This window comes from Acanthaster planci, linkage group LG12 (assembly GCF_054643075.1).
Source record: "Acanthaster planci isolate LZ-2023a linkage group LG12, COTS_SCS, whole genome shotgun sequence".
NCBI lineage: Eukaryota > Metazoa > Echinodermata > Asteroidea > Valvatida > Acanthasteridae > Acanthaster > Acanthaster planci.
In genome coordinates, this window is record NC_141788.1 from 8,435,517 (window position 1) to 8,456,141 (window position 20,625).

The 20,625-nt window shown below is 42.8% G+C and overlaps 3 protein-coding genes across 7 annotated transcripts in view; all 3 read left to right on the plus strand.

Annotated features, from left to right (window-relative positions):
• Nucleotides 1-4,453, plus strand: part of LOC110985157 (uncharacterized) — a 43,492-nt gene extending 39,039 nt beyond the window's left edge. The window contains exon 5 of the mRNA XM_087144248.1: nucleotides 879-4,453. Coding sequence (XP_087000374.1) covers nucleotides 879-1,093 — 215 coding nt within the window. The 3' untranslated portion in view covers nucleotides 1,094-4,453. The remainder of the gene's footprint in view (nucleotides 1-878) is intronic.
• Nucleotides 4,314-16,648, plus strand: LOC110985195 (uncharacterized). 2 transcript variants are annotated; one of them, XM_022246040.2, is made up of 4 exons: nucleotides 4,314-4,452; nucleotides 6,378-9,374; nucleotides 10,885-11,032; nucleotides 12,160-16,648. In XM_022246040.2, the coding sequence occupies exons 2-4, from the start codon at nucleotides 6,384-6,386 to the stop codon at nucleotides 12,369-12,371; spliced, it is 3,351 nt and encodes a 1,116-aa protein (XP_022101732.2). In that variant the 5' UTR covers nucleotides 4,314-4,452; nucleotides 6,378-6,383; the 3' UTR covers nucleotides 12,372-16,648. The 2 variants fall into 2 exon arrangements, with proteins under 2 accessions (XP_022101732.2, XP_022101733.2); XM_022246041.2 differs by lacking the exon at nucleotides 4,314-4,452 and adding an exon at nucleotides 4,490-5,968.
• Nucleotides 13,463-20,625, plus strand: part of LOC110985139 (receptor-type tyrosine-protein phosphatase F-like) — a 60,142-nt gene continuing 52,979 nt past the window's right edge. The window contains exon 1 of one of the 4 annotated variants that reach the window (XM_087144241.1): nucleotides 13,463-13,583. Coding sequence is in view for 3 of the 4 variants with exons in the window: in XM_087144240.1 (XP_087000366.1) it covers nucleotides 18,106-18,184 (79 nt within the window). In the remaining variant the exon portion in view is untranslated. Of the gene's footprint in view, nucleotides 13,584-17,019; nucleotides 18,185-20,625 lie in introns of those variants that run through there. The other 3 variants (XM_087144240.1, XM_087144242.1, XM_022245937.2) reach the window with 3 other exon arrangements.

Here is a 20,625-nt window from a genome sequence, read left to right on the forward strand (position 1 = left end):
ATTTTCGGCCTACCTATACTGCAAGAAATACAGTGTTTCAAAGTTTGGTGTTGGTTTCGCAATATCGCTCTTTTACAGTGACTCAGTTTCATCATCAGCAGCAATAATTCGTGTTTAAATTTCCTGGTATAAACTGGAAGATACTCTGAACTCCAGATTCAACGATATCTGGTTACAGTTCACAACTTGGAGAAAGCATGCCGTAGGTGGCTACATTACAGAATTTCTTTTGATTAATTCATGTTTAAAGGGTCGTGTGTGCAATACACAGACGTAAGTAGCTTGAACGCATTTCTCCCATCGCCTTTTTTTGTATTTTTATTATTTTTTAAGTGTCGCAACTCCACTGGTGGCAGAAGCGAGGGATCCAGGAGGAAGGGTAGTGGCCCCTCCCTCACTTTTTCGACTGGGGGCATCCCCTAGCCGGCCCCGACACATACACACACACACTGTTTGCAGGTCCTATAATGGGTACATGTATTAGGGCTTAATGGATTGGCCTAATAATGGCTGATACCTGATGGTCTCACAATTGGGCCCCCACTTTGAAAAACGTTCCACCGCTCTTGTGCAACTCTCTGGGTTGTGGGAACAAGATAATAAATTTGCTACTTTCCGTTACAATACTTCTAGACCTGAATAGACCTGCATGGCAGCCATCTTGCTTGTCAGTGCTTCTGCTCCACATGAACGAGCACAAAAGGCCTAGTCATGAGTATAATATCCCAGTGGATCGAAAAAACTAATCTCCAAAAAGGCTACCAAGCTAAGCCTCAGATTAACTGTTTAGCGAAGAGAAACTTCATCATAAAACTTGTGGTAGCAAGATTAGTGGCAATGGATGCCAATCTGAGAAAGCTTTCTTTCTGTCCTTACAGGCGAGTTGGGCAAAGACGTGGAGTCTGTGGCCGCGTTGGACAGCGATCGAGTCGCCAACCCAACCGAGCAACTGCTGCGAGAGTGGGCGATGCTGGACGGCAAGGTGACCGTCAGGGACTTGCTGAAGGTGCTCGCTAGACCTTCCCTCCGGCGGATGGATATCATACATACGCTGCGTGCTCAAATGTCACCGGCGGAATCACCCAAACCGTGATTGCAGTTGATGTTTCTTACTACATTAATCAGATTTGAGAGCGTTTGATTGTATACAAAAAAGGCGTTGTTGTTGTTGTTTTAATGGCGCGTTCAGCATCTCAGGCTATTTGCACCAATAACTGTACGTTCATTCATACACTTTATTAATCAGCATCACATTGCGGAGTTAGGAAGAAGGTCCAGTTCTAGGGGCAGGAGGAAACCGCAGTACCCGGAGAAAACCTGCGAGAGTGAGTATGGACTGGATACCATATGCACTTAAAGCCTGGGTCAAGCCGGGACTCGAACCCGGGCCTCACTGGTGCAAGGCGAGGAAAGAACCGCTACGCTAACCTGCTCCCCTAGAAAAGGCGTTATCGTCTTACTACGCCCAAGATGGCATCCTTCATCTGTATGAGTACAGTAATCGTGACAGTAGGCCTAGGGCTCCTGCATGAATTCAAGCCAACAGGGAAATGATGGCTGTACTCTGTAAACAAATGTTTGTTGAGCAGTCAAATTTAGATGTGGAATTATTTTCACACGAAGGGCTTTAAAAATACCATAAATATAGGGCGAATTCCTAAATTGCTGACACGTTGTGCTCACAGCTTTAGAGGATTGGGACATCACATGACACAGATCCAGAACTGTTGACAAAGAGAGTTTGAGACACGATAGCGGACAAAATGGTGGATTAATGCATCAGAGCACCCGGTCAGTTTGTACATAATAGCTGCATGCTGTACTACACACATAACGAACAGCCAACTGTGGTGTGATCTGTAAAAACCCTTCACATAGTGATCGCAGTACGTGTTTGTTTCCCAACGGTGACGAGGTGATCAGCCGTTGGTTCCTGGACACCTAAACTCGCCTGATGGACGGTGCGAACCAGCGTTAGGATCACTGATCGAGATCCTGATCCGTGTGAATCAAACAGGCCCTTTGTCATTTGGGTACATATATTTAAAACTTCAAGTAAAATTTGCCCGGTGAGGATAAACGTCCAAGTGAGGTTCTCCATTTTAGTTTATCTACGTGAGGATACTCATCCAAGTACTTGAGGATGTGCAGTTTCATGTTGCTCTGCTCGTAATCGCACGGAGTAGTGAGCTAGCAGCATGGGCCACTGGTAGAAAAAATATGGGCTGATTGATTGGAATTTGTAGAGTGTCGCTCTTGTATACGGACTAGTCTATGATGATGCAAGCTAGCACTGAATACAATGAGCAAAATCATTCATGACCCTCCCCGTAAAGTTTGAAACATAGTTAATGAACCGATTGAAAGTGTTTTTGATATAAATCGGCCGTAGTAATGTAGTAATGTATTTTCTCATTCCTAATAATGAAAATGCTCACCACTGGGGAAAAAAGGATAGGACTGTCGTACAAACTGTGAGCTTGATGGCTCTGGAAATAGGATTTACAGCATTTGCAAAATGAACGAGGGCGCCCTGCGTATAAGAAATAAGGAGGGGCTCAAAATGGAGTGGAACTTGAACATGCGAGCAGGTTATACAGGCGATTCACAATAGTGCGCCTCAAAGAGTTTGCAACGAGTTGGCCAATCACAACGCCCAAAATCTGTCGACCCTTGCTAAACGCGCACTGGGTCGACAAATTTCGCGCACTGTGATTGGCCAACGCGTTGCAAACTCTTGGAGGCGCAGTTTTGTGAAACACCGGTATTCTTTTTCTGAAATTAGCAAGAGTTTCTTTGTTTGCAGTTATGAAAAGTGACGGTTGAAAGCATAATAGGAGACATGACAAAGTAAGCCTATCCCTCGCAAAAATTTAAATCGCATAATAAAGGCGGTCCACCTAAAATCTGGACTTAAAATTTGCGCTGTATGAGGTTTGATCAACTGTGTATTAAGGTGGATTTACGCTCTCCGTCATATTGTATTGACTCCACCTCATGACCCGGGGGAACCACATCACTTTGATCTTATTCCCTTCCTACTCTGTCCGGTTGATCTCCGTTTAGTCTGCGTGGGACATCGCATCTAAACGTCGTCCCATGCGTGATGCGTCACTTCAGGAGGGTAAAGAGATGCATGGGTCTGTTGCTTGCACTTTGAAATGGAGTTTCTCAACAGTGAAAGTATTAATTCGTCATTTAAAAAAATCGATTGCAGCTACGTCTCCGTCTCTTGTAGTCTTCAACCCCTGACACTGAAGCTTCTAGCTCAATCATTAGTCGTACAATTCCACCAGAACATAGAAATACATGCAGAAAAGGAAAGTATATTGAAGTATTTGCCTACATTCGGTATTACTTTTAGAGACGGCCCGAGACTTAAAAGAAGCGAAGTATTGCAACAGCGCTACGACGCACTGATGACGTCACACTGCAAAAGAATTTTCTCAGGGAAGCCATCTTGTTCCCCAAATTATATCATATTCAATGAAATCTTTTAATTGGACGGTACCAGACTATTATGGCTTCCAAGCCCTAGGCCGTGTCCGAATCACTTGGCTACAGCTAGGCCGGAAATTACGCACGAGTCTATGGTAGCGGCCGCGGCCAGTTCTCACACAGAAAACTTCTCTCGTGTGTAATTTTCGGCCAAGCCAAGTGATTTGGACGCAGCCTCATTTTCATGTTTGGAAAATGTGGCTTGAAACATTTTGATATAATTTATCACAAATTTTAAATTATTCTAAGTGTAAACTGGCATGAAATTGTAATGATTGCTTTGTTGGTGTTGATTTTACATTCAAGTTAGCAAAATGAAAAGTTAACCTCACTTCGATTCAGTATTGCCGACACATGAATACAATCTATTTACATCCGCACTTTCCTAAAGGGCTAGTTGAGGCCTATGGTCCTCTGCTCATTGTACGAAAGCACGTGCGTAAACAAAGACATTGTCTGTGATACGCTGAGTGCATTTATGTAGTTCTCCTTTTACTGCGCTATTTTCCTAAATCTGCGTCGATTTTATAACCTTTCACACAGGCCACATAATAACCGGGAAGTCACTCATACGGCATCAAGACTTCATGATGGAAGTTTCGAAATAACACGTGCTTTATTTCCCTATTGGGTATGTCCCCGTTCCTAAGAGTAGCAGGTCTAAGAAAAGAAGCCGACTTCTGTTTTGTCGGGTTTCCGCATTTCGTCACGAGTCAACAACTTATTTGAGGAATTCCTGTGCATTCGATACTTGCACCTCTGATGTTCAACTAACGTCTGATCACCACATGACAAAGTGCAGGCATATGTCCTGGGTGTAGTGGTGACATTGGAATTAATATCTGTTCTGCCTTGCCGTTCGTTCGGTGGTCCACGCCACCGTCAGGAGAAGCGCCTCGTCCTTAAAGCGAATGTGAGAAGTTGAGGTGAATTCTTCAAGTTCAACTGTTCAAGGTGAGATATTGTTGGTATCCTAAAGTTGCAACTTCACACTAGTCAGGGCCTCATTGCCAGCATCCAATTCAGGGCAAACATGGCAAGCCTGCAGGCGTTCATAGTCATGTAGTGCAGCACAGCGTGTAGAGGCTTTGCGTGGTAGCCACCTCTTGCCTGGCAGTTGTTTTTGTTCGACTGGGAAACTTCCTTTATACATACTTTATAGAAGAAAACCCCTGACCTGCAAGATGACAGCCATGCAAACCTTTTATAGACGCACGTGGTATGGGCCTGAGCCAAGTGCAGATTTAGAGGCAGCTATAGATTTCGGGGTGGAGATCATTTTTAGTGAGGGAAGGAAAAGAAAAATAACAATGTCTTTATGCAGTCTTTTTAGTCTTCCTGAGGTGTGAGGTTACAATTCGGGGAGACTTGTCCATTTTAATAGAAAAAAGGTGAAAATTATACGTACAAACACTCGTCCTCAGTAGCAAATCAAGCTGCATAGCGTTCTTGCATGTTCGGTGCCCCTTCACCCAACCCCTGCCCCATGCAAAAAACACTCAGGTTTCTTAGTCTTGAATTAATCACTGGTGAACTGAATGCTATTAAAGTAAGACGGTGTACAAATTACAGAATCTGGTATAAGCTTCTAGGCAATGCGCGTGAAGGGACACGCCCCTAGGTTACGCCATTCACAATGTGTGTGTAGCTATTATCATTGGCAGCAAAGGTGTGGAATAATTTTCGTAAAGCTCAAAGTGGTTCCACTGTAAGTGAATTTCAGTATTTATGTGTTAAATTAATAGGACTAATGTCAGGAGTTTATTGCGAAATTACACATGTTTCACCCACCATTCCTGGACATTGGTATTTTAGACTCGTCATTTCCTTGTATATGCCATTGCTGGGGCAAGTTTTGTCACGGGAAGATTGTGTTGATCACATGTCCACTTCCGTTTTGAGACCTGACGAACATTTCAACTTCCTCTCTGACTAATTCTATTAATAACACCATGCATGTGTGACAGAGCTGGGTTTTTCGAATATTCAAAGCCACTGGTTTTGCTGACACTTCATGCACAACAAAAACAAAGAATACGGACATGCACTCGGTGTATTTATGTAGAGCGCGTACTTCCTCATCAAAGGCCAAACACTTCTCCCTTCTGTTTGTACAGTATAACGTAATTAATGACATCTGGTCGCCTTTCTGCATGTACAGGAAGGAGAAGAGACATGAAATATTCAAGAAATCAGTATGATCGAGTAAAACCATAACAACCATTATTACATCACTCCGAATCTTGCGTACTTATCATTATCTATTTCCTCGAGTTGAATTATTTTTCAATGTGCCTTTTAATAACGTCACACCGACGTTGCAGTATAAAAAATTAACCTTGCAATTAATTAATGATCCTTACTAATTCCACAGATTTCATGACAATTCATCGGTACAGTTTTGAAACACTCTGTACGAAGACAAACAGAAAGACTGACATGCTGTGTGAAAATATCTTCCTTGGCAGAGGTGATGACAAATAAATACCACTTGAATGGCAGTTTTGCCTGAGAGCTGACTCGCTGCATAAGCGAACGAGCCAGTGAATTATCCTGGTGTTGTAAATTGGTAATTTCGTTCCTGAATTTTTTCACGCACGAGTAAAGCCTAGGGTCAGTTAAAACTGTACATAATAAGTAGTGGTTATGAGCTGCATCTTGGCGCTTATTGCTTAAAAAGGGCAAAATGCCATGTCCCCAGGAAGATTAATAACGTGAACTTATACGCTAGCACTAACCTCACATTAACTTTGATGTTCCTATAGTTAAGTAGATTCAATTTGCTGAACCCTTTAGAATAACATGTGTTGGCCTGTATTCGAATCTTTTGCATCACCCAACTAACATTACGTTTGCCTGTACTATTTATGTATGCACAGGACAAAATGAATCCTGGGAAAAGAAGCTTCTACAGCGGAATCGGAACAAGCTTAGTTGAGAAAATCTTGTCAGGGATGTCGGACTTCGGGACCAGAAGCCTGAACCTTAGCGTGCTGGTGAACGACCCAGAACTCAGAGAAGCCTACACGGCCGCCAAGAAGGACGGTCAGCTCCCATCCAACCGAGCTCGGGTTCTGATCCTCGGGGAGCCTCGTGCAGGTAAAACCAGCCTGCTGAACCGCCTCCTTGGCAAGGAGTTTGACCGCCTCGAGCAGCCCACGCAGGGCATAGAGACAAGGATGTGTCACGTGACCAATGTGGATAACAAGTGGAACCAATCAGATGCCGCCAAGGCAGACGACATCCGGGAATGTGCTTCGGCGGTGGCGATTCTCGGTGAAACTTCTTCGGCTAAGATTAAGAAAGGACGTACAAATAACAGGCCCTTCCAGTTGCCAGCGACCCCAGACTCGCCGAAAACCCTTCCCGGTAGCCCAGGGAGGGATAGTAGTGACGCCATCAAAATTTTTAAATTTGTCCAGCTTTTCTTTGTAATCGTCGTTGTCTACATTCTTGGGGTGTTCCACTACGGTTATTTTGTGTTTGTCTGGTGTACTATAATCGCACTGGCCACTATTCTAGATTGTAACAACGCATATCGCTTTGCGACCTCCATGTCTTTTGTCGCTGTCCTTTTCGAAGCCTTGATCCGTATTGACCAGCCACTTGAAGAATTAGCCTGTAAAGGAAATAATCAAACGTCCCGAGAGCCAGTCGACTTCGCTACCAACGTCATCATGGCTTCGATTGCCACGACTCTCGCAGGCATGTCTACAGGTCTAGGCCTTCGCACAGGGCTTGCGGTAGCCTTCTCCGCTTGTGCCCACCCTTCTGAAACTAACGCCACAGTGCAGACTGCTTTCCACAACTTAGAGGTATCGTTGAATACTCTGGTAGTGTATGGGACATTTGCGACAGGAGCGTTTACAGGTTTCACCAGCTACAAGTTCTGCACAGCTGATGATCGGTGGCACAAAAAGAGGATGGCTGTCTCGCTGGCTTTAATATCAGTGATAGTTGCTGCTTATTTGAAGAGCGGGTGCCGCCTCGCACCCTATTGGTTTCTATGTCTAACTGGCTGTTCGACGTTAATTGGTGGGGCCTGGGGGTCCATTTTTGGCAGACGAGCGGTTCTGAAGTATGGCCTGGAGGCCAGCTATGCTACCAAGAAGATCCTGGGATTTCTCTTAGGTTTATTCATTGCACGCATGTGCGGCTGGACACTGAGGGTACCAGACGCTTCGTTGCCCTCTCTTGCGTTTTACATCCTGTCTGTCACCGCACACCCACTTTTCGATCTCTATACTTCTTATAAGATATGGCGTGCAAAAGCGGTCTTTCCAATTAAGCTTATCCGGAACCAGATGAAAGCCATTGTCAAAAGGCAACCACTCTTGGAGACCAAGTTGAGTCTGTGGGATTTCGCTGGGGACTCTCTTTACCACTGTGCACATCACATCTTCATGCCAGACCGAGCTTTGTACGTTATCGTCTTCAACTTACAGGCTGCTGTTGCTGACGAAGATGATCAACTGCGGAAGCTTTTGTTCTGGTTGCATTCAGTCTGTGCACACGCGCATCATCCAGACGCTGTCATCATGATTGTTGGTACCCACAAAGCAAGTGTCTCGAAGGTAGATGGCTTCCATTTCACCGAGGAACTTCACCGTCGTATCATGCCTCACTTCTGCCATCGACTTGTTGTCAACCCGCACACAGACAGGCCATTTTTTCTGGTGGAAAATTCTCAGCCACTAGATCGGGATTTCCAACAGCTACGATCGGAGATATTTCGAAGGGTTGAGAGTGCTGAGTACGCTCAGGAGAGGTATCCCATCAAGTATCTCCACTTTTATCGCGAGATCCAGAACCGACGGAAACTTGCTGAGTTAGACCGAGCCGAGAGCGTGATGACATTTACGCAGGTACATGACCTAGCCAGAAAGACCTGCTGTGTGACGGAAGTACACGATGTGAAGAAAATGTTGCGATTCTTCAGCGAGGCTGGAGAGATCATCTATAAAGATGACGACGAGGTTCTGAGACAACATGTTGTGATAGACCCTCAGTTCCTGGTCGACGTCATGAAGAAGTTGGTGCAAATCCCCCGTGCGTTCAATCGATCTCACCGCTTCGCCCTGGAGTGGATGAATTATGAGGTCAGCGGAATCATCACTGAGGGTCTACTGTTACATATCTACGGTGACATGTCCCATCTCGTCCCACTTTTGATCCATCTCCTCCAAGCCTATGACCTCATGTGTCCGGTCAATAGAAGAGCAAACCCAGGCTGCTCCGAGAGGTCGTTTCTTGTACCTGCTGTACTGCCTCTTTACCAAGGCGACCCAGAGAGGTTCTGGGAGCCAGTTAGCTGTGAGGAGGTCTTTTACTTTGACTTTGGCTTCTTCGATCCTGGTACCGTTTACTACCGCCTGTTGGCCCGCTGCTTGACCCTTGCGTGTCATTCAGACAGGGTGAATGCCAACGACTCCAGCCCGTTGATCTTTGCAGACAGATGTCGCTTTCATGTAGGCACTAGTTATATCTTCAAAGTGCAGCTTGAGAGGCGATCCTGTCAGCAGATGCTTTTGTCGGTGACTGTCCTTGCATTTGAGCCCGAGAAACCAAGCACGAAGCTGCTTCGGTGTTTACTTGCAGCCGTAAGGAGCATCATCACGAGGGACTATCCGCATCTCCACTTCATCTTTGGTCCCCGCTGTCCCTTCTGTGATCGAGCAGCCAAATCTTGTTCATCAAAACCTGATGGTGAAGGGGTCACCGACGGAAGCCAAAATGACGACACATTCGATAAGGCAATTCACGTTTTGAAAATGGCCGGCCATGACCAGGCCTTCCCAACGAAGTCACCGGTTGTAATGCTCTGTGGCCAGAGGAGATATGAGTTTCCACTGTCTGGCTTAGAAAATAAAACTCTGGTAAGCCGACGTCGTTCAATTTTTTTCGATTATTATTTATGTTATCAGCATAAATTTACCATATTTCTATTTGTTATTTTATTTTTATTTTGAGTTTTATCCATGCACGAAACAAGGCTGGCTCGTGCTCAGCAAAAAAGATCAAACAGTTTTTGGACGTCAGAGCCAGTTATCCATACAGTAAATTGGCGAACATTGAAATCATTGTCATGTTAAGTGGATTTCATTACATTAATGTTTCGTGCGTCATATTCACCTCACTGTCGCCTTTGCGTCAAGTGTGTTCGGTACCCGCCCTTTGTTCCTCAGCTCAAATATCGGACTTTTCCAAAATCTCTGATTGGATTCGGCGCCGCTTTTTCATGTGAGACTCAAGCAACCGGTTTCAAACTTTGCTATTACAATTACAACTATTATGAAAATAGTACTTTCTACGCAAGCGTATCGGTTCCACTTGCAAAACAATTTTACAGCTACTGTCTCGTCGCTTCCAGTTATGGCGAGATAGTAATTCAAAAAAACAAATTGCCAATGACCCTTATACGCTTCCGCAGGCCTCTCATTATAGACAGTGAAATGTATCTGTAGTTGAACATGAAACTGTATTGAGCTGGGCCGTGACAAATTGGGTGACTCCCACGAAATTGAAATCTGGCGCAGAACACAGAACTGAAGCTTGAATTTGGCTAAACAGCCTGAGAACTGTCCCGAGAATCCGATTGTTGCATTTAGAGCAGGCTACAATCCCAGCCAAACTTGTCGCAACTCGTCACAATTTAAAGTAGGCCCCATGCCCTCACAAGTCGCCCCTCCCGCGGTCACTGTTATCTCCAGCTGAAGAACAGACCACGCAACACTGACCGGGGCCAAAGGACAGGGGACCAGCGAGATTTGGCGGGGATTGTAGGTCGAGGTTTTTGCCGGGCGAATGAAAATCGCAACATACGTATCAGCATGCAGCTCTCCCGGTTCTTTTCAGAACCACAAATACTCATAAGAGATAGGCCTATATTCCTTCGCATGGTGATTCCTTCGCACGGCGTGGTTTTCTGAACCATGACCGACTGAGTACTACTTTCCGGCAGGACATCCATAGAACAATCATAATCCCCTCCGTGTCATAAAGCAAAGTTCACTATTGATTCTTGGTGAGGGTTAAAGAGGCCTGGTTGTCGGCGAATCTCTGTTGTAGTTCCAAATTGTGTATCAAGCAGGTGGGTCAGGAGGGGATGATTTTTTAAAACAGAAATTAGAATCGCCACCATTTTAGAAAGGCACCTCTGCCTTTCAAGGATAGAAACATTTTGACAGTCATTTTAAAGATATTTTCCCCTCAACAAGTTATGGATAAGCCACTGCCTATAGTTCCTTTCTTTTAGGTTTCCTAACCACTGGTACCTTTATTTGTCTGGAAAAACATCAATGATCATTGTGTACTCCTGTGTAGCCTTTCCTAGAAGTGGTGCCTAGACTAGCAGGATCTAAACTACTCTCCCCCCTCTCTCTCTAGGGTATTGTGCGTAGCTCTAGCTATCCGCCCCGCCGTGTAGCATTCAACTTGGACACACCCATCACAAAGTTGCCACCCGATCTGTTCCAAACAGTCTGTCAGCTCCTCAACAACTCGACAGGAAACAGGAACTGGAAAACTTTAGCAGGTGGGGTTAAAGGTAGACTCCATACGCGTTTGCAGGCTTTCCGTTAATATGCTGTGCTCCATTATGTAAAGCCCGATGTTACTACAGGATACGCGAGTGTAACATTTTACGACTCAGTTTCATCTCCAGTAGCACTAGAATTTGGGCTTTAAGTGTAGCTGCAATGAGTTTTTGAATTTTTCTTATTTTCATAAGCTTTGTATTCGTCTTCAATGTCGGAAAACAAAACACTTTTACATTCCTATTTGGTTCAATACTCATCGAGGAGTGAACTTTTCAATTAAAGCAATTAAACTTTATCCATGCTTTCCTGTACAACTAAGGACGCTGTTGCGGTGAAGTCATCTAGGGAAGACACAGAGTTCATTACATATAGATGGTCTGTTCAAATTGTGTACCCAGAGCATACATACTGAAAACATTTCTGATACAGGGATAGAGGCTTATTGCACATAACAATATTATATTCAGCAAAGAATAGAAAACAGAGTCCAGCAAAAACTTTTTTAAAAAATGAAGGACTTTTTGTTTACAAACAAGTGAGTCATTGAGGCTTTCTTCCTGGGATGACATCACAGTTTTCCTTTAATGTGCCGTCCGACTTGTTGGATCCTGACGTATTTTATCTCAGGATGACGACATATTACAGGCCAGATGTCGATACCTCGAGTTGATTTGTCACGGCATGTCGACATCCAGGTTAATTCATTACAGAATGGCAACATCCTGATATAATTGATCCAGGATGAGGAAATCGTGAAATAAGATGCATGAGGACATTCTGAGATAAGGTATCACAATAGGAATTCTATAAGTGGGATGTAGACATTCTTACATAACTTTCCATTGCATGATGATTCCTGGAAGTAAGGGACACGCTTTCTCAGGATCTCACCTTAAGGATGTCGGCATCTCATAGATCTTATTGCCGACTTCCTATTTTTCGGAATGTTGTCACCTTGTGATAAATTATCTTTAGTGTCTTTGTCTTGTATATTCCAGGGTGTCGACATCTAGCCTGTTATACGTCGTCATTATGGGATCATAATGTCAAAAAGTTGGATGACGCTTTGAGAGCTCATGGCAATAGATGCCAGTCTAAGAATGCTTTCTTTCCGTCCTTACAGGCGAGCTGGGCAAAGACGTGGAGTCCGTGGCCGTGTTAGACAGTGATCGGGTCGCTAACCCTTCCGAGCAACTGCTGCGAGAGTGGGCGATGCTGGACGGCAAGGTGACGGTCAGGGACTTGCTGGAGGTGCTCGCTAGACCTTCCCTCCAGCGGACGGATATCATACATACGCTGCGTGCTCAAATGTCACCGGCACAAACACTCACGTGATTGTTGCGTTACAAAATTGAATCGCATTTAAACTGTGAAAACATGGAGAATGACATCTGTCTTAGAGATCAGGCTCAAACTTCCTTCAGATGCCATTTCCTTCATCCACATATCACGCTATTGTAAGGCCTTATGGGCTACCGCGGACTGATCACTGCACAATGCTCAAACTTAAAAGAAGATTTGGAGCAACTATGCATCACTCTCGCTTCTGACAGTGGTTGGCAATTAATTCAAAACACAAAACCAAAGCAAAACATACAGGTAACAGTTTCCAATCCTCTTGACCGCGCTCTATCAGGTCTTGGTTGTTGATGAGTTTGGACTTCCATAAAAATGAAAAGTCCTTTGCACTATTTGATCCTAACTATAGAATCTGCACAGTTTATACAACATTATCCAGAATCATTTACTTATTATAGTATTTAATTGAATGTTCTATTGCCAGGGGTGGATTCAGGATTTTTTGCTGGGTTGGTTGGTGGTTTTTTTTTGGGGGGGGGTTACAACGCGTTCTTGTCGCTCTTGGTGAAGTAGTGTTTTATTCGTTTACTGTGCGCACAAAATAAGACCATTGTTATACTTAAAACGGTCTAGTGGTCTCCTGCACTTTAAGCGGAGACCCTTTGAAAAAGGGAGAACGAATGATCCCATCCCTTCTCATTATACATTATAGAACAAAGAAAAAAAGTTCCCTGGATAAGGATCTGTTCATCAAACCAAGCTGTTTACACTCTGCCTTACTATCAGAATCAATAATCAGTGGTTAGGGGACAGAAAACACCCAAAACAAACCCAACCAAAACGTAAACAAAAATTGGCGTCATTTGGCGAGGCATTAATTTTTTTTTCGTTTATTTTGCCAGTTGTGTTTGTTTTGTTTTGTCATGGTCAGTGGGGAAACTGGGGATAGATGTATTTTTTTGGGCTGAAAAATGACCTGATGTTTTGTTCACCATGAAGTATTTATAAAAATTTGTTTAAATGGTGCAGGCTGTAAATATGTGAATAACTGATACTTTTTATTGTTTAATTAAAAAGGGTCACCGAAATGTCATTTATCTTCTTCCCCGTCTGCCTAATAAAATGCTCGGACAGGTCTAGAGGGCGCTATACTGATTACCCAGCGCCACGTGCGCCACTGACAAAAAATTCGTGTGGGCTAAGGTATCGGTACTCGGTAGGATGTTGAAAACGTTGACGGAGGCAGGGGTGAGTTGTTTTGTTTCTCTTGATTTTCTTTTCCAAGTGTTGATTCTGATTCCACATACGAAGTAAAGTAGCTACCTCTGGCAGCTATTTCGAGGTAGTTGTAATAGTTGTTGGACATTAATAACAGAATAAGTTTGTGTTTGGCGTGATTAATTGGTCAATCGATCTACGGTACATCGTACACGATCGCCTGATTGCTATGCTTGATTGGCCGATTTTTCTGCCTGAATGAAACCTCCAATCATAGAGCAATGTTCTATGCTCCAACTTCACGTCCCTTTTTCATGTGTTTTTTGACACTTTTCAGCAGTCTTTGATAACCTGTTTGTCCCAGCATCCTGTATACAATTTTTACATACTAATCTTCGACTCAAGTCTTTTATGTCTGTCCATACATTGTCATTGCCGTCATTGCCAGCAGTCGGGTCTGCCCTGTGATTGGCAGTTTGGCACTTACAGTGTAAGACTAGGCTAGGCCATAGGCCTATACATGTCATGCCTACCTTGAACTATGACAACACCTCTCCAGGAGGCGATGCGACAAAAACAAACCCCTGTAGTATGTATTAGGTGTGCTGGAACCAATGGACTCCTCAGAGTCAGAGCATGGAGGAAGGAACACCTCCATGGTCAGAGCTAGAGGAGCCTCGTAGAGTCACAGTTCAGGAAATTAAACTCGGACCTTCACTGCTCTCATGGCTGGGCATAGTAGGGCTGGAGTTACTCAAGCTGGAGTTCTAGGGTACTGTATGTACATGTACTGGATACCAGTACATGTACTTATTCGTCTGTGGAGTACTATCAAACTTGTTAAACACCGCTGTCGATCGATTGGGTACATGTCACTTTCCTTCCCAACCCTAAATAAAAATGTTGGGGGAGTAGGCCTTCATGTATTTAAGATTATCCATTTATACTGTATATGCCAAATCTTTCCTCTTGTGGGAGAACAAGTAGGAATGACATACAAAATGGTTCTAAACTTACATAGCATTTTCAAAGATAACAATTAGTCTAAAAACAAAATAAATCTTGCAAAGCCTTTGATGAAAAAATAGTTAAAGAGGTCAAAAACTGGGTCAGATTGCACCACAGAACATCTGGCCAGGGGTATGAGTTGAAAAGAGCACATCTGTAAACATTTGAAATTGGGCCATGTGCACACAGACAACAGAGGGCGCTGTTTCTGTGAGCCAGGGAAGATTTAAGTTTAACAATCAGAATTCGAAGCCATTACTGCAGTGGCACAATGTTGTGGACAGGTACATGTAGCATACAAGCGTTAAATGCCTCTTTGACCAGTGGGGTGCCGTGATTTGGTAACTCCAGAAATTAGGGATCCAAAAGCGTGACATTTTCATGCCCCTGTTACATCCGACCTTTGTTATTTGACATACAGAAATATCACCAGAATTGATTTCAAACTATTACTATTTGTTTGGCAGATAATTTGTATGAATTCATCACTCCTGGAAATTAGAAAATGTGTTCTGAACTTACAAAATCATATGTCAGATGTACATGTAATGAGACACGAAAGAAAATGGGCCCCTAATTTCTGGAATGACCTGTATATCAAAAATTCCGGTAGTTTTTTGGCACAACTGTCATTGCAGCATGGAATGTTTACTCTGTGATATGGCGCATCACAGTTTTGCTTCACAAATTTTGGAAATACTCATCATTTGCATAAAAACCCATAAAGCTTGTGCAATGTAACCTTTAAACTGTAGTTATTGGACAATTTGTAAGGAGTGTGACTAGGCACAGACGTTCCTGTTGTACTGAAATCATGACTGGGGTGAGGGAGGTCAAAGGTGAGGGAAGCACACTCCCACATGAACTTGACCTCCCTTCCACAGCCTTGACAAACTTCAGCCAGGAAAGTACATGTAATTTGTAAATGTGTAACTCGGGCGATGGGGGGGGGGAGCTTTACTCCCCACACAAAGGAAGTTCAGGACCCCTCGTGACTTGTAAACTGATCCCTTGCTGTACATGTCCCTGAAAAAAAAACTTAAGGCAATAGGGGCCTCTGCTTCCTTAAAATAAGTGATTGCTCTTGTGTCATTGTTTTGTCGTCAAAATTTGTGAACTTCACCAGATGAGCAATTCTTCAGCATAAATTTGTGAAGTACAGCTACAGTACATGAACACATGAACTTCCTGATGAATGAACATGTACATCTAGGCTACACAGGCCTGTGGTTCCTTGAACCCTCTTGTGCAACTGTGGATTCTTGACAAAGTTGTCCCATCAAAATCAGTCAAATGACCCCTCTGTGTCTGTGTACTGTCGCAAATCAAGTGGGAAGGAATTTGTGACTGTCTGTGACTTTTACAGCAAGAGGAAGTTTTTCGTCAGTCGATTATTTGGTGACGTTTTACTATTTGATCAATCGAGAACTGCCTCGAGAAAATTACACATGTACATGTACATGTTCCTGTCAGAAGATACGATTTGCCACCTCCCAAACAAAATATGTCTTCATTCGCAGGCCAAAACAATCGTGGGATTGTAAACACAGTCGGAGGTTGTAACTGAAAATGTGAATTTCTAAAAATGCTGAAGGGAAAGCAAAATCTATAAGAGAGACCACTTGCTTCGTTTTATTGTTGATCAAACATGCTGTAGCTTTAAAAAGAAAAGAAAATCGTCCATTCAATTAATCGAAACCTGCAGTCAAAAAGAGAAAGATTAATTACAAAAAATACTAAAATATTTGCTGGTCTACTTCTGGTTCTTGTTATTTTGAGAAGAAAAATAAGGCTCAGTAGTTTCGTATTACAAGTAGAAATTTTGTCACTGCTAACTTTGTTGAAATAGAAAGTTATTCTCAGCAGTGTGTCTAGACTGTTGATTAAAGGTTTACTTTCATTTATACATTCTGTTTAAAGATTGCTTCTTTAAAAATACTATGGGCTATATTAATACATTTCAAAAACTACCAATTGTATGGTCATTATTTTATGGTACTTTTCAAGGACTTAAGTAGAGAATTGAAGACAACTGGACAAGATATTACAGTTTAACATTTTCTAGTAAATAAAACTTACAAATGCAAGATATTTTGCAGTTTAATGTTTCCTGTTTGTTCATGTTTGCCAGTAGTACCTGCCCCACCTTTCAGCTGCGACTAAATTTCCATTTCATGACAAGTTTCACACTTTGATACACCTGTCCCTTCAAGGAAATCCACTATCTATTTACAGGATGCATGCCCATTGAGCATTTTATGGTATCGTGTACTCGAGCATGTCAACTTTTGTATGGCAAAGCTTTCCTGTAATGTACACCGGTAGGCGTGCAGGCTTACACATGGTGCAGAACCTATGGGGAGGGATCTCTATTTTTAAGTAGCACACTGTTCTTACATTAAGCGTACGATCAGGCCTTTACCATCTGAATTTCCTGTCGTTCCCAATAACCAGGAAGCAGATTGTGTCCATGATATTTGTGCATTGAAACAGGCCCACTCTCGGGTGGCACACGCACACGTTGTGCATAATTCCTGATACTGATTTGTGAAGTAGTCATGTGGCTTGTCTGTGATAGGAACAACTACTGTTAGTACATGTTCACACACGTATGTGGTCAGAAAACTTCTAGTTTACATGTTGCGCATTGTGTGTGGAAACGCTGTAAGTTCAACCGCAAGTGTCTGCCGTATTTTCAAGCGGACTGGCCCGTGTCAGCACGCCTTCTGATCAGCAGACGGGCAAAGTGCACGTACTGCCAAGACCTTGAATCTGAATTTCCCCAATTTGAATTGATTTTCAAAGCCAGACCAGTTCACTCACCACTGTCTTCACTGGTTAGGAGCTGCACTTCTGGATCTGAAGTGCTTTATGCGAAAGAACGCTCTGCTCCGACAGTCTTCGACTCGCAACTAGTACCAGCAACTTGGGCTGTTGACAATTGGCATCTAGAGTTCATGAATTAATGGACCTGAACATATCGACCATTACTGAAGAAACTTCTTGCAACACCTGCTGATCTTGAACTGGATTGGTAAATCAAAATTGTATTTAAGATTCACTGAAAGCAGAAAAGAAGGAAGAAAAGCACTCGATGGTAGAGAAAGCAAAGACTGTGTCCTGTATGCAAGGGTAGCTCTTGACATTTGCCCGAGTCCTACTGTAAGGCCCATCCTGCTGGGAGAAGGAAGCTTGTTGTCAAGAAAGATTGCGCAGCTAGCGACTCGGAGTAGACTGTGTGACATGCGGCACCAGATGCCGGACGAGACGTGATTCATCCCTGTGTGATGCCCTCTCCATTACACTTCTAGCACAAGTAGTTTCTCGAGTGTGTATATATGATTTTGCACATGCATGTACATGTGTTGTAATGCATCGTGGCCCCTTGTCATCGACGGATCGCATTGTCTAGTATGATTTGCACCTGTCTTACTGGTCGATCAAAGCCCCGTCCTGTGGTGGGCTTTTAGGGTGAATCCCTCTGCCAGTATTAAGTCAGGAAACTTTTTGTCGTGGAGAAACCACCTGTGGAAGTCACCTCTCAATGGCCACTGGGCTGGGAGTGGCAATAGTGCTGTCCGCACTGTTGACACTGGGCCTGTTTCTCCCTGTTTCTGGAAAAGGTAGGATTTCTGAACTACCAGGACAGTATCAAACTTATTAACTTGTTTCAGTACAGTTTCTAAAGTAACTGTGCTTTTAATGTGCAACTGGGCAAGTCCACGGTATTTTGCTGACATCAGTATGGAACGTCAGGATATCTAATCTTCCTCACTCTAACAAAATACACCAAAGGTCTGATTTTTATTGCTTGGCAGGACTACTCTCGGGGGTCGTTCAACTTAACACAAAGTATTAAGTGTAATGGAATAATTTTGGTTTTGTGCTAATTTATGCACTCAGTAATGTATTGGTACAGTGTTAATATGAGACAACGATTGAAATTACACATGAGCTTGGTATTGTCAAGTTGAAAATCCTCAGAGGCGTGCATTGAAAGCCGACCTTTGGTGTAGCGGTATTTTGTTAGTGTGAGAAAGCTTTAATCTTCATCTCGAGATGTCCGTGCATTGCCGCAAATAATATAAATGTAAATGTAACCGGGACTTATCCAACTACGGAGTACAGTCGAACCTTGTTAATAAGAGCACTGTTATTTACACAACATTCAGCTGTAACAAGGAATTTTGTTGGTCCCAATCCTTTGTTTATTGTTTTCATTTCAAGATTCTCACATAAGGTATTCTGCCTAGTCTGAAAGACCTCTTATTGAGCTTCAACTGCATATTTGGTCTGCCCTTCTGACACCACGGTCATGTTTTTCCTAGAAGTGGCTGCTAAAATTATATTTGGCCGTTGTCGGTACAAAAGTAGGCCGTCGGTACAAAAGTAAAAGAATAATATTCACAAAGTGTTACAAATCCCACACAGATATTAGAACATCATATAGGCCTAATAATAGTTTTTTTTTAATACATGTTCTACTAAATGCTAAATGAAAATTCAATCCTGTTTAAAAATTAATGGGAAAGATGTCCACTATGAACGAATTTTAGGTACAATCGAAACCCAACAGAACTTTGATATTTCTGCAAACTGCGGACACCCATACATGTGTACAAGTTGTAGGCAAAATGAGGGAAGCCTATACGGAAACTATTTCAGATGTGTTAAATACTGATTGTGGAGTTTATTGAAACCCATATATCAAAATTGCTCATGATGGACTTGTGGAGATAAAAGTGAATTATATGGAATTTGTAGGCCGCAGACAACAGATCCTTAATTTTCAGGTTTGCTGATCCTGTTTTATTTCCTTGTGTAATCATGTTGAATATTTGGGTGGTAAATACTTCCGATTTGGCATCCGTTTTTAAACAAACTTTAAGGGATGTTGAACTTCCTCCTTGTGTGGTTGTCACACTCAGAATTGTTTTGACTCTTTTTAGTTGTTAAGGAAAAGATAAAAATATGAAAGCTCAAAAAAGTAAGAGCAACTTGTACATGGTTCTAGGTATTACAGAGCAGCTCAAGGATTGCACCATCAAACATGGTACGGTAGGTTAGGAAACAGGACGATGTGTGATGTTTTCCCCTGATATCTTAAAATGTAAAGACTCATCCAAGATGAAAATCCACTGAGTTGGTTACTTAAATGTGGTGGAATTGCATTAATGGTGTTATAGATTATGAGGTACTCATGAACTTTATTCTTTGTGGCATAGGAAATTTATAACCTTCCTTCAGTTGATGGCAGCGGAATTAAGAGAGCGTACTAGTCGAGTGTGAATTTTGAGATATTTATTATCATTTGAGACTAAAGTTTAAAGCATCTTGGTTTATGTAATAGGCAAATGGTCTCCAATACGGGCAATTCATAATCTGATAATAGTGCGCCTCCAAGAGTTTGCAACGTGTTAGCCAATTAGAATGTGCGAAATTTGTCGACCCTTTCCAAAAGTGCATAGGGTCGACAAATTTTGCACCTTGTGATTGGCCAGCGTGTTGCAAAGTCTTGGAAACGCCCATATTTACTAGTACTTTCCTATGCACACTGAAAATAATGCATCAAGACAATCATGAATTTGCACCGATGTACTATGACTGACCCAGCAGATAACCTGTTTTTTTTTTTTTTTTAATAAGCTGATTTTCTTTGCCATAGGTACCAGCTACATAGTCTTATCAGTGCTGTGTCATTGTTTTTCAAGGATTAATTGCAAGGTTCCCCTAGGGTGCTGGTGAACATGAGATAGCTAAAAAAAGAAAATGTTGACAGAGTTGAAGTGCCTACAGCCAATTTATGCAGAAGTCAACTGGGTTAATTGACTTGACTTGGCCATTGCCAGACTTGAGTTTGTCAAAAAAAAACCAAAACAAATATATTTTTGCATATTCTCACTTATGTCCTGAAACTTTGTATTTTGATCATAAGCCACATTCAGTGAGGGATTTGATCCTACTCGAGCCATAGACTCGCCTTGAAGTGGCTTGACTCTAGGTACATGTACCCGGTACATGTAAGCATGAGATGACTCGAGACTCAAAGCAGTGAGAGACTCAT